The sequence below is a fragment of the Enoplosus armatus genome, chromosome 4, assembly GCF_043641665.1.
Source record: "Enoplosus armatus isolate fEnoArm2 chromosome 4, fEnoArm2.hap1, whole genome shotgun sequence".
Classification (NCBI taxonomy): Eukaryota; Metazoa; Chordata; class Actinopteri; order Centrarchiformes; family Enoplosidae; genus Enoplosus; species Enoplosus armatus.
Genome location: NC_092183.1, coordinates 2,850,446 through 2,861,758, shown reverse-complemented (window position 1 = coordinate 2,861,758; position 11,313 = coordinate 2,850,446). Strand labels below are relative to the sequence as shown.

General features: G+C 40.7%; 1 protein-coding gene and 1 pseudogene across 1 annotated transcript; both read left to right on the top strand.

Moving 5' to 3' along the window:
• The first annotated feature begins 621 nt into the window (after window positions 1-621).
• On the top strand, window positions 622-2,657 carry LOC139284369 (C-C motif chemokine 13-like; annotated as a pseudogene).
• A 4,199-nt stretch (window positions 2,658-6,856) lies between these two features.
• On the top strand, window positions 6,857-9,848 carry LOC139284331 (eotaxin-like). Its single transcript, XM_070904562.1, has 4 exons — window positions 6,857-7,004; window positions 8,551-8,674; window positions 8,765-8,882; window positions 9,400-9,848. The coding sequence occupies exons 1-4, from the start codon at window positions 6,941-6,943 to the stop codon at window positions 9,430-9,432; spliced, it is 339 nt and encodes a 112-aa protein (XP_070760663.1). The 5' UTR covers window positions 6,857-6,940; the 3' UTR covers window positions 9,433-9,848.
• The last annotated feature ends 1,465 nt before the right edge of the window (window positions 9,849-11,313 follow it).

The window sequence follows — 11,313 nt, the reverse complement described above, 5'->3', positions numbered from 1 at the left end:
CTCACTCCCTCTAAAAAAAAAAAAAATATATGAATAATTCCCAAAATGTTGAACTTTTCCTTTAAGAAAAGGATATAAACAAATCTTGGACCACTGCACATTGTCTATGGAGACAACGGAAACAGACCACAACTGTAAGACTGACCAAAATGAGTGGACAGAGCTTCATGCGAAATAAGTTTATCCTCTCTTGTCTGGTCCCTCATGGCATCGTTAGCAGTTGCATCACTGTTGGCAAAACCTATGCTTCTGGCGGGAAAGGGTTCTTTCCTGTTGCTCAACAACTCCCACACTCACAGATTATAATCAAGTACTTGGATGCATGCACACACATGCATAAACACTCACACAGACACCCTTCACACACACTCCCCAGTGCTGCCCGTATGCACTCCATGAAAAATCCCCAAACCACAACTTGTGAAATGTGGCTTTATTACTGAAAAGACGAGATGATGGTTGAGATAAAGACCAGATATCTTGGTTTACTGTACAAGCAGCCCTCCACTTCCTGACACTGAGAAATTCAGAGTTATGTCTCTCTCTAGCTGTGCTAATAGGACAATCCTCTGTCCTCTGACTAGCGTTAGATTAATATATGATGCAGCTGCACAGCCACAGATGCACCTTTCAAACCTGCGAGTGACAGTTCAACTACTTTTAGCTCTTACATTGCTTACATAACAGTTGACACTTCACCGCTTAAAGTGCAGATATTTCCATCTCCAGGGCTTTCTCTTACACTTTTTTCTTACTTTTATCTCTTACTGTTCAACTGAGACTTAATTTGCTGTCAGTGATTTCACTTCAACTGACACCTCAGCTCCTTTCGGTGCTCACACTTAAACTAACACTAAGTGCTTCTACTTTAAATGTAACTAAGTTCAAAACATTTGAGACAATTACATAATTTTCACTGACAAGAGGAAACAGAATCCTTGAAATCCATGGCATTGAACTAATAGTGAAAGCACAAAATATTGGTTGTTAATGCACAGTAGAACATAAAGAACATGCAGTATTTGCTTATTCACGTTTGTGCAAATGAACATTTTAATGCATGTATGGATTGCACGACGCATGGAAGATATTGTCATGACTGGATAAAGATCTGCCTCAGGGAAGTTTCGGAAAAGAAAGAGGATTTTGGCAAGGAACAAAACAGAGGAGGAGTGAAAGGTAAATGACAGGGCACGTGCGAGTCTGGTGCCAACTGTCTCCCATTTCCAGTTAAAGTAAACATCTTTTACTTTCACTTGCACCAGCTATAAATGCACCTGCAGCTCCCCTCTCCTCCTTACAGCACCACCTTCACACTCCTGAAGAGACTCGCTGAAGCAGCCGACCCGAGCTCAGACCTACGAAGAAAACGGAAACATGGCCTCTCGAGTCGCAGCTCTGCTCTTGCTGGGTGTCCTCTGTGTTGAGTTAGCATCAGGTAAGACACACACAAAAAACAGATTTCAGAATGCTTTCAGTGCAGGTGCAAGGTGCATTCGACCTTCCAGTTTGAAACTCTCAAACCAAACCAGATATTAAATGTATCTCTGTATGTATAATCTGTTCATTTCACTCATTTCATTCTACATTTTCTGACAAATCTGCTCCTCCTGATGAATTTGTTTGTATCTTCCTGCAGCTCAGATTGCGGTGGACTGCTGCCTGAGCGCCAGTGAAAAGCGTTTGCCGCTCAACATCCTTTTAAGCTACTCCATTCAGGATGCTGGCAAAGGCTGCGAAATCAGCGCAACTGCGTAAGTTGCAACCATATGTATAATATAATATATTCATCAGGCAAAGGAAAGTTCTTTCTTTAGATCCTTTGCTGAATGGTCACAGTAGCTGCTTTATTTCACTTAATTCAGTGAGGTTAATGAAAGTGGATGACTGGGGTTTTTGTAGTCTGCAGCCTAATCTCACTTCTCTGTCTCTCATCTGCTTTCACAGGTTCATTACAAAGGTTGGAAGGACACTGTGCGTCTCCCACCCCAGCGAGAAAGCATGGGTGAGGAGTCACATTGAGCATATGGACCAGAAAAAACAAAAACACCACTAACTCAGGTAAATGTTTTGGGAGGCTGAGCTTTAAAAATCTTTCTTAAAATGCTGTGGAAATCATTCCCAAAGAGTTTCCCTTTAAAAGCGTCAACCTTGCACTTATCACTGCACTTCCTTCTTGCAGGTGTAAAGAGGAAAAGATGGCTGGAGTCTCAGAACGGCCATGTTGGACTGTAGAAGATCAGAACAGTTTGAGAAGATCGAGGAATCATCACCTCATCATCTTATTTATGATGGTTTATTGTGGAAGCCTTCAGTGGCTAAATGTACAGTTCTGTATGTGTTTCTTCTCATTTGTGGTGACTGTGGTGTAAAACTCTATAGTACTCTCTTATTATCCCTGAGAGTACTTTAGAAGTAGAAAGACTTGACTTGACTCGACTTGCCTAAAGGGTGGGAACTAATAGTGACAGTGAAACCCTCAAATTAATGTGAGATGCTTGTCCAAAATGTCACTAAATGATGTTTGACAAGCTGTGTTTATCTTTTACGATCATGTTCTAAAACTTCAGTCTTCAATTTGAATCTACAGTGCTGTGTCAGCGATTTGTGTCGAAACTATTGTTGAGAGTAAAATAAAGTTTGATATTATTTTGTAACTTCGGGGGTGCCGCCTTTCATTAACACTGAAGCACATCATATTACTGCATCTTCTGCACAGAGTTTTCTCTGGAGTTTTCGGCAGCGTACACTTTCAGTCACAGACACCTGTAAGACTTTATTTGTATGGCACCTTTCTAAACAATGCTACAAGGAGCTTTACAAAGGAAATTAAACAAAGATCCAGCATGTAAAAGTACAGTGAATAAAGTAGAATAAAAATACAATAATACAATAAAAAAAAAACATACAACAAATGAACAAATAAAACATGGTGGATCTGGAAAAATAACACGTTGGAGTAACATTAACACAAGACTTTTTAAAAAGCTAAGTTTGCAAGGAACAGACCCAACGGGAAAAGGTTATACAGTTATAGTCATTAACAGTGACATGTAGTGATGGTCGCGCTCTAGACCTGTATGAATAATACACCTGGTAGCCAAACAGCTGATGGTGAAGCATGAATGAAGCTATTGCAATGGTGAACTAACACCATGTAGCCAACAGCCAATAATAACGCTGTATTGAAGAAGACTTGAAACTAGCGATTGAGACCATAAACCCATCAGGAAAATGTTTACCGGGGTAATAAATCAAGTGAGAAGTAGGGTCATTTTCTCATAGACTTCTATACAATCGGACTTCGGTGGAGTCGCCCCCTGCTGGCCATTAGAAAGAACGCAGGTTTAAGGCACCTTTCAGACCCGAGGTGGTTCACTTTCTTGTTCTGGAGCTTTTGACCATCTCACACAGTCTTCAGCAGCAGATAATGTTTGCTCACTTGTCACTGAGTTCAAACTCTCCATGATCCTGAGCTTTACGTCTCAGTGATGAAGACGATACGGTCGAAAGCTCTGTTTTTTTAATGGAAACTTGTGTTGTGTTGTGAACGAGTGGGCTGCTTACCACCTGCAGTCTTTCTGTATTTGAATTTCTTTAATGTGATGTCAATGTGGTAAAAGCTGTTTACTTCATCTGCTGGTGTTTTGTCTACATGCATGTTTTTTTTCTTAAGCTGAGCTCTCGTCCCCCATGACCCTTTTCTCTTGGGAATTGCCCAACACAGCAACAGTCGTCTGCTGTGAGCCGCAGACTCTGTCCCCTGTTAGGGGTCAAGAAAAGCAGAGAACATATGCCGGAAATCAAACAGGACGTTGATGCAGCTGAACTCCATCGAGTCTATAACATCATTTCTGCAGTTTTGCTTTACAGATTTCTTTACTTTAAAAGCTAACTTAAAATTGAATTATTTTATTATAATTTTGTGTAGTTGTAAATTGGTTGTGCAACGAGGTTAATGGAATCATTGAGGCACTTTTTAAATGTTTTTCTGCACTGATTGGATTTGGTTTCATCACTAACACATGACATTATTGGTTTTCTTTTTTCATTTAAGGTTACGGTTAAGATTTAAGGCAGCCTTGCCTGCAACACTCAATTAAAATACATCTCAAATTATACATGATACAAGATATTAAACGCAAGACTTGATTCACTGTTCGGGGTTGTCTACTTATTTCTGCATATTGCGAGTGATGAGTAACCGTCGGTTTTAATTCCCAACACTTTTGAGAATAAGCTTTTATTGAATGCTGGCACCGCCATCTGAGAACAGGAAGTCCTTCCGACTTCATTTGACCTTCTCATGACATTACAGTGTCTCTGAGCAGACATCCACAATTATCCTTAAGGCCAAAGAACAAGGCTCCTAGTGTCCAAGAGCATCCTGTGGAGTTTCCCACAATGCATGTGGGGTTGCATTAGGTCACCACGGACCACCCAAAAATAAAACCGAGCATTTATTTACAACTTTATTTACCCGGTTTGCTGCAGATGTCCTTGACTTAACAACATGATGGATGAATGTTGTAAAGGGACAAACGTCCCAACATCCCTGATGCACAGGAGAAAGTCTTGTACCACCACAGAAGTTAACAGTTGAGTATTTTTCTTTTTATGTTTTATCCTCTTTTGAAAAATAGAAAAGTATGCACCATGGCTGCACGTTCATTACAGTAAGGATAATTCGAATGTCAGTTTGCCTTTAATTATGATCACACGTTTCTCAAACCCTATAACCAAAACTTAAAGTGTCTAATTTCAATATTAAATCATTTCTATTCAAACGTCATCTTTCTTGCAGCCGTTTTTGTTTTGCTCTCGCCAACGACTAAAAGCCAGTCTGAGATTTACTCTTCCGTCCGGCCTCTTGCTCGGTCACTCTCTCGCGTCTTCTTCTGTCTCTTCGCCTCTGCCATGATGTCCGCACTGATGGACACCGAGCTGGACTCCTGTGTGACGTAGTGTTACGCACTTCTCGCGCTAAACCAAGTTACATAATGCAGGAACAGACGTTCAGGTGCAGAGTGGGAATTATAAGTCAGTGTATCATCTAAATGATACTGAAGCTGTTATTTTAAGGTAAAATATTTGCATTATGTTGCTTTAAATTCATTTAAATAAACTTAATTTCAAGTTCAAGTGTAATTTAATGAAGGAAACATAAACAAAGCTGCACGACCATCGAACCTCTTGGACCTTGACCTTAATTAGACTGTATGTTTGGCATGTTAGCAAATGTCCTATTAAACATGGTCTTCAAAGGCTCCTCAGGGAAGGTAAAACATGTCCTTTCCTGTCCGTCCAGGATGCAAATATGACATGTTCACTCCTATAACACTTGGATGCATGCCTCACTTAGATAAAGACTACTGTCTGAATTCCTGCCAGATTTCCCTCAGGCTATTCTTCAGGCGCATCAACTTTTTTTATTTCCTGTAATTGCTTCAGCAGGGAAACTCCGAGAGAGTAAATGCTGCAGACAGATCAGGCAGACATCCAAGTAGGGATTTACAAGAAAATGAAACCTCCTCTGTAAATGCTCCACTGGCACTTACAGCGTGTGACTGAATACACAGTTAAATATTTGTGCCCGATGATGCAATAAGGCCGACATAGAATTTAATCTGAAAGCATACAAATTAAATATCATTTTACGTGTACATGATGAGATCACAGCTCGAGTGGTGTGAACTTCCTCAATCCAGTAAGAGGGGAAGAGAAAGTGCTTCTTTACAACGTAAACGTGGTGGTATCAATTTCACAGGAATCATCTCATCTTTCACATGGGAAGAAATAAACAAACCAAGTACAGTAAAAAATAATGCAAGTGTTTTTTCTTTTTTTGGGTTTTTTTAATTTTTGGTTTATTTCTGGTTAAACAACTGTGGAGATAAAAAGTAGAACAGACCCAGAGGGTACAGATCTACAATAATAACATCCAATGTATTGCATTGCACATTTAAATGAACTCATATTACTGTTGCACACCTGAGTTATGGTACAAGTTGCACTACTGTTGCATAAGAGTCTGTTTTGTAATTTTTCTATAATTTTTTTATATAAGTGGCATGATGACATTAGGGACTGTGCAAAAAGTATTGGCGTGAGGGTGGGAGTTGGACGTTATGTCTCAAAAAGAAGCAAGACCCTCCACAGAGTAATTCATATTTCATGTGGACCCTCGTCTTGACTGCAGCCTAAATACAACCGTGACAAAGTTAAATCACGCAATCAATGTCACTTCTGGTGTATTTAAATCTTAGCTCTTGACGGGTCTGGTGTTCTCAAAATCCACTGGATCAATAAATAAACACCTTTATTGACTAGTTGACATTTTGGAGATCAGCAGATTATTCGAGGAACCTCTGAAGGAATGTTTGTTTGCAAAGATCACTTTTCTTTCGGATCGCCAAAGAATTGTCAAGGTCAAGGTCATTTTATCTTATTCTAAGGCTTTTTTAAAAAAATGCGAAGTACAAATTTGAATTACATAACGTCAGAGCCATGTGCCTTAACAATGTCATTTCTATCTGAGTGTAACTGTTGATCAATGGTTATCTGAGGGTTAAATCTCTAACTGCTGGTGTTTGTTCAGAGATTAGAGAAGTGCTCCAGTGACTCAAAGTGTGAAAAACTGTTCCCGTTACCTACGAAGAGACGGAGCACGTCTGAGAAAAGCTGGGAACTGAAATAAGAGCTGATAAAAGATAAACAAGAAGAAGGGTTTCCCAGTTTGAACCTTGGTGGGGGGGGGTGGGGGGGGGGTGAAAGTGAAACTGAGTGGACACTCTGCTCACAGTATAAAAACCAGACCACACAGAGGCAGTCACCTCACTTCCTTTGCCACTGTAGGTGTTAAAAGGAAGAACAGGCTCCTCATCAGCCAATCAGCCTCCAGAAAGACAAAGAGACGACCTCACCAGCTCAGCGAGCAGACATGTCTCCCCGGGGTGATGCCAAGCTCTTCTTCTGCATCCTCTTCATCGCCTGCTGCTGCACAGGTGAGTTTTTCCCCCCCCCCTCCTCGGCTGATCATCAAACTCCAACAGCAAAGCTTTTTATCTTCCATCTTCCAGTTAGAAGAGTCATCGTTTTGATGTGAAAAAAACATGAAAGGATGTAATTTACCTGAACAAATTCACCTGGCTGCAAACAGAGGCTGTGGTTTACAAAGTGAGCAGGAAAAACAGGAAACGGGGCTACGTCTGAGGTTTAAATACACATCTGCGGTCCTTCACCTGACTTGACATTTAGCATCTTGTTCCTCTTATTTCTCCGGTCCGAAATCCTAATTGTGTCTGAGAGAGCTTCACAACCTGTAGTCTGTGCGGCACATGACACCCTCTATCATTACACTCTTAATCCAGACAGGGAAATAGTCCACCAAGAGGACAACGGCAGTAGTAGAATTACAATATGAAGAAACAGAATGCCATTATTAAGTAAATAGAGGTCAAGTATGATGTATGAAATATAACATAAAGTAAATATTAAGTCAAATAACTTGAACAGTTTAAAGTAAACTCAATTAGCTGCTTTAATGCTGAAATCTGTGCAGCACTTAACAACAGTAAACTGTTATTTATCAGTGCAAAGGAGCAACGTAATGACAGTGAGGCTGAGCGCTGCCGGGGGGGTTCCCCTCTCCTCGGCTCGTGAAACGTGTTAAAGGTTAACTTCTGAAAATCCCAGTCAAGTGCCAAAAGCTAACCAGGCAACTTTTTGTTGTGTTGATGACGACTCAAGACTGTGTGTGTGTGTGTGTGTAATAATAAGATGCCCTTGAGCGAGGCTCTTTACCACAGATTTTATTTCATTGTACTTTTATTGCTTAACACAACTTTTACAGCGTCGAGAGAATTTCTCATACAGTACTTTATTGCAAGAGTGCACAAATTAAATGAACATTACGCTGAGGTATAAGAACGGAGACCTCGCCTTTTGAAGTTCGTATTGTGTTTCTGCTATAAAGCCTCTCCACTCAAACGTTTGATGGGCTGTTGAGTGCCGGCCTGCCACACCTCGTCATCCACCTGCACACACGCACAACAGCATAACAACCTCGTCAACAAATGAACCTGTGCTCCTGTTTTGCAGTAGATTTAAATTGCACTTAAGGGTTTGGTGGTGACTTAGTTTGCACTTTATTTAGCTTTTCCTGTGTTTAATTTGATGGGTTTTTTTTTAGCAAACCTCCTGTGAGTGAAGTGAACTGTTTGTAATCACAGCGGTCAAACCATTTGAACCACTCTGTAAACCACTCTCTATAGCCGTAAACAGTGGGTTGCAAAAGTCTGTAATTTCCCTCTTTATCAGCTGTAATCTGCGTTGTATATCACTTACAGTGGATTCCCGTACTGACATGCATCTGGGTGTTGGGGACACCCTGAGCATGAAGGCGAGGACTTCCTGTAGACGTTTTGAAACTCAGTTCTCATTAATGAACTCAAGCCGTTGACATCTGAAGAAGGAGACTGCAGACATTTCCTGGCCTACAGCGGGTGATACTCAAAGGACTGACCTGATCTGATCTCTTCTCTCTCACAGTGACGCTGGCGCAGATACCCATGGACTGCTGCTTGAACGTCAAAAACAAAACAATCGCCAAATCTGCTTTTGGAGATTACCGTCAGCAGATCAAGGGGCAGGGCTGCTCTCTCAGCGCCATGATGTGAGTAGAGGTGGATGTTTTATCTAATCAGTAGAAGGGGACTCTAACTCTTTGCCAGTTTCTGACCTGGATGATTTGGCCTCCCTGCAGTTTGGTGACCCGACGCGGAGACAAGAAGCTCTGTGTGCCTGATAACGAGCCGTGGGTCCAAGAGGTGGTGAAGCACGTGGACTTCCTGAAGAAGTACTGCAAGAAGCACAACTACAAGGTATCTTTAGATATTCTGTGTGTTTAATGAGTTTGTTGTATTGAACTCCATGCTAATTTCTGGCCTTTTTTTTAACGCAGCAACAGATATCGCTCCAAATTTCCACTTTGAATACAGATTTGTAGTGCTTGTTAGTTTAGTTTTTGTTTTTATTAGTGAAAAAAAAACATAATTTGAAGTAATAGTTAAACATTTTGCATTTTCTCAGAAGGCAATTAGCTTAGCTTAGCATAAAGACTGGAAGCAGGGGGAAACGGCTCCCTGCGATGCAACGCCTCTCATTTTTTCTTAATCTTACTTGATCAATGTGCTTTTATTTTGAAGAACACAAGGGAGCTTTCTTTTCTGGTCTTTTACTTAAAAGAAATTCAAAAGCAAGATTTCTTGTAACATTCAACCAGATAGCATCTCATGTAGCTCTCATTATTTTTGGGGCAGGGGCTTCAGTTTGAAGCATGAAAATGATGAAATGATGATGCTTAAAATATATTAAAAATAAATATTTGTGTGTTTTCAGGGAAACCGCTGCCTTGGAGTGAAGCAGGAGTGAAGTGAGAACGACCTGTGACCCCTTCAGCAACAACAACAGAGTGGACCGCTGCAAGTCAGGGAGGAGACGGGGCAGATCAATAATAATATATCTAATCTATAATACATAGACCAAAATTATAAGGATAATCATAGTGATTCCTCCCGTCATTAAAGGGCACTTTCTCTATTTTACCTTTGTATTTTATAAAATTATGTTCGGGTCGCAATGAAAATAAAGCATTTTGAAGGATTTTTATGTTTTTTGTGGCGTTTATGTTTTAGAAGATATGGGATTGTGGAAGAAATATCAAAGTTTAAAATGTGAATGTGCGTAGCTCACTAAGCTAAACTCTGAACATCCGAACTACTCAGGTTTGTTGTGTGGATTTCTGTGATTGTTGACCTTTTTCAAAATAAAAGCCTTGTCTTTCCAAATCCCGATCATGTCCATCGTTCTTCGTCGGTGACACTGTTCTCCTTGTTGGTTTCTCTGAATCCCACCACTGCTGCAAAAAAGTTGGTTTCAGTTTTAGCTTTGCTTTGTTAAAGTTTACACTGCAATCATAACGTGACGTCTATTGGACAAAGTTTCAGAACTTTTTCCGGTTATTCTTGGTAAGAAATGATGAAGAAATAAATATAAGTGTCAGCCCACACACTTCCTTCCAATTCCTTTGTTATGTTGACCTTTCCAAACATAAGGAACCAAATGTCAACATAATATCCATAAATCTGTGTCCATTAAAGGTTGAATAAGCTTGTATTTGTGTACATGAGCTACAAAAGGACCTCAGATCAGTTTATTCAGAAGACGACAATAATACGATAGAACTACATGAACAAACAACACACTCTTGTTCGTGTGCTGCAGTTTAATTGGAAAGCAAAGTTTGAATTCACAAGTCACAACAGTTTTGATCTCTTTGGTCTCGTCACGCCGGCGGCCATCATCAGGTCATGAGCCCCCCAAGGTGAATATTTTCCCCCTCATCAAGAATCTTTGACGAACTCCCAATAAACCGCTGAATTTACGACGTTTCCTCACATTCAGCAACTGATCTAAGATCCCGCTTTTTCTAGCTTTCGTGCAGTGTTTTTACTTTGGACACTCGCTCCCTTCTATCATGAATGAATGAATACATTCATTGGGGTTTATGTTTTTGTCAGTCTCCTGACATTTTGCATTAGTTTGCATGCTTAAACTGACAGATTTTGGCCTTCCTGTTACTGTTGTTGGAGACAAACAGGAGCAGGAGCTTGTGAGTTGAAGCCCATGCTGGAGACCCAGCAGATCCAGTTTGCCGAGTTGACGTCTTTTGTGAACTTACACAACTCTCCTTTCATAGTAACTTAAACCCTCGACAAACAGTACATGAGACATTAATTGGGCGTCTCTGTTGAGGTGGTTTTGTATACATAACAAACAGAAAGGGAGATGAAAGTGGAGAACGCACAATTGCAGGCTGCTAAAAGTACCGTGAACTTGAGGGGGTTGAAAGCCTCGCTCAAGTCAACAGTGTTAGTCGAGGGAAAGAACGTGCTTTCTAGATTACGCTCAGGATTGAAACCTGTGATTTCCCTGACCTCGAGGTTGCCACCCCCCCCCCCCACATCTTTCATCTTTCATTTAAGAAGTTAAAAGGCTGAGTGTCACCCATTCACCTTTTAATCCTCCTATAAACTTCCTGGATAAATGAAAGCTTAGATTTCACACTTTGGGTGTTTGGCAGAGCCACTTGTCTACGGTGGATGTTGTAAAATCTTAAAAACAGTGCCAGGGAGTTACCAGGAAATAAAAATAACAAAAGGTGAGGGGTTCAAATAAATGCAGTGGAACAATGAACTGTCTGTATCTCACCTGTCGCCAAGTTCCTCAGCTCGCTCACAGTTGTGACAGGCC

Coding starts and splice junctions, on each gene's coding strand:
- LOC139284331 (XM_070904562.1), top strand. CDS start 6,941: ATGTCTCCCCGGGGTGATGCCAAGCTCTTCTTCTGCATCCTCTTCATC. Junction 7,005..8,550: donor CATCGCCTGCTGCTGCACAG/GTGAGTTTTTCC, acceptor TCTCTCTCACAG/TGACGCTGGCGCAGATACCC. Junction 8,883..9,399: donor GCAAGAAGCACAACTACAAG/GTATCTTTAGAT, acceptor GTGTGTTTTCAG/GGAAACCGCTGCCTTGGAGT.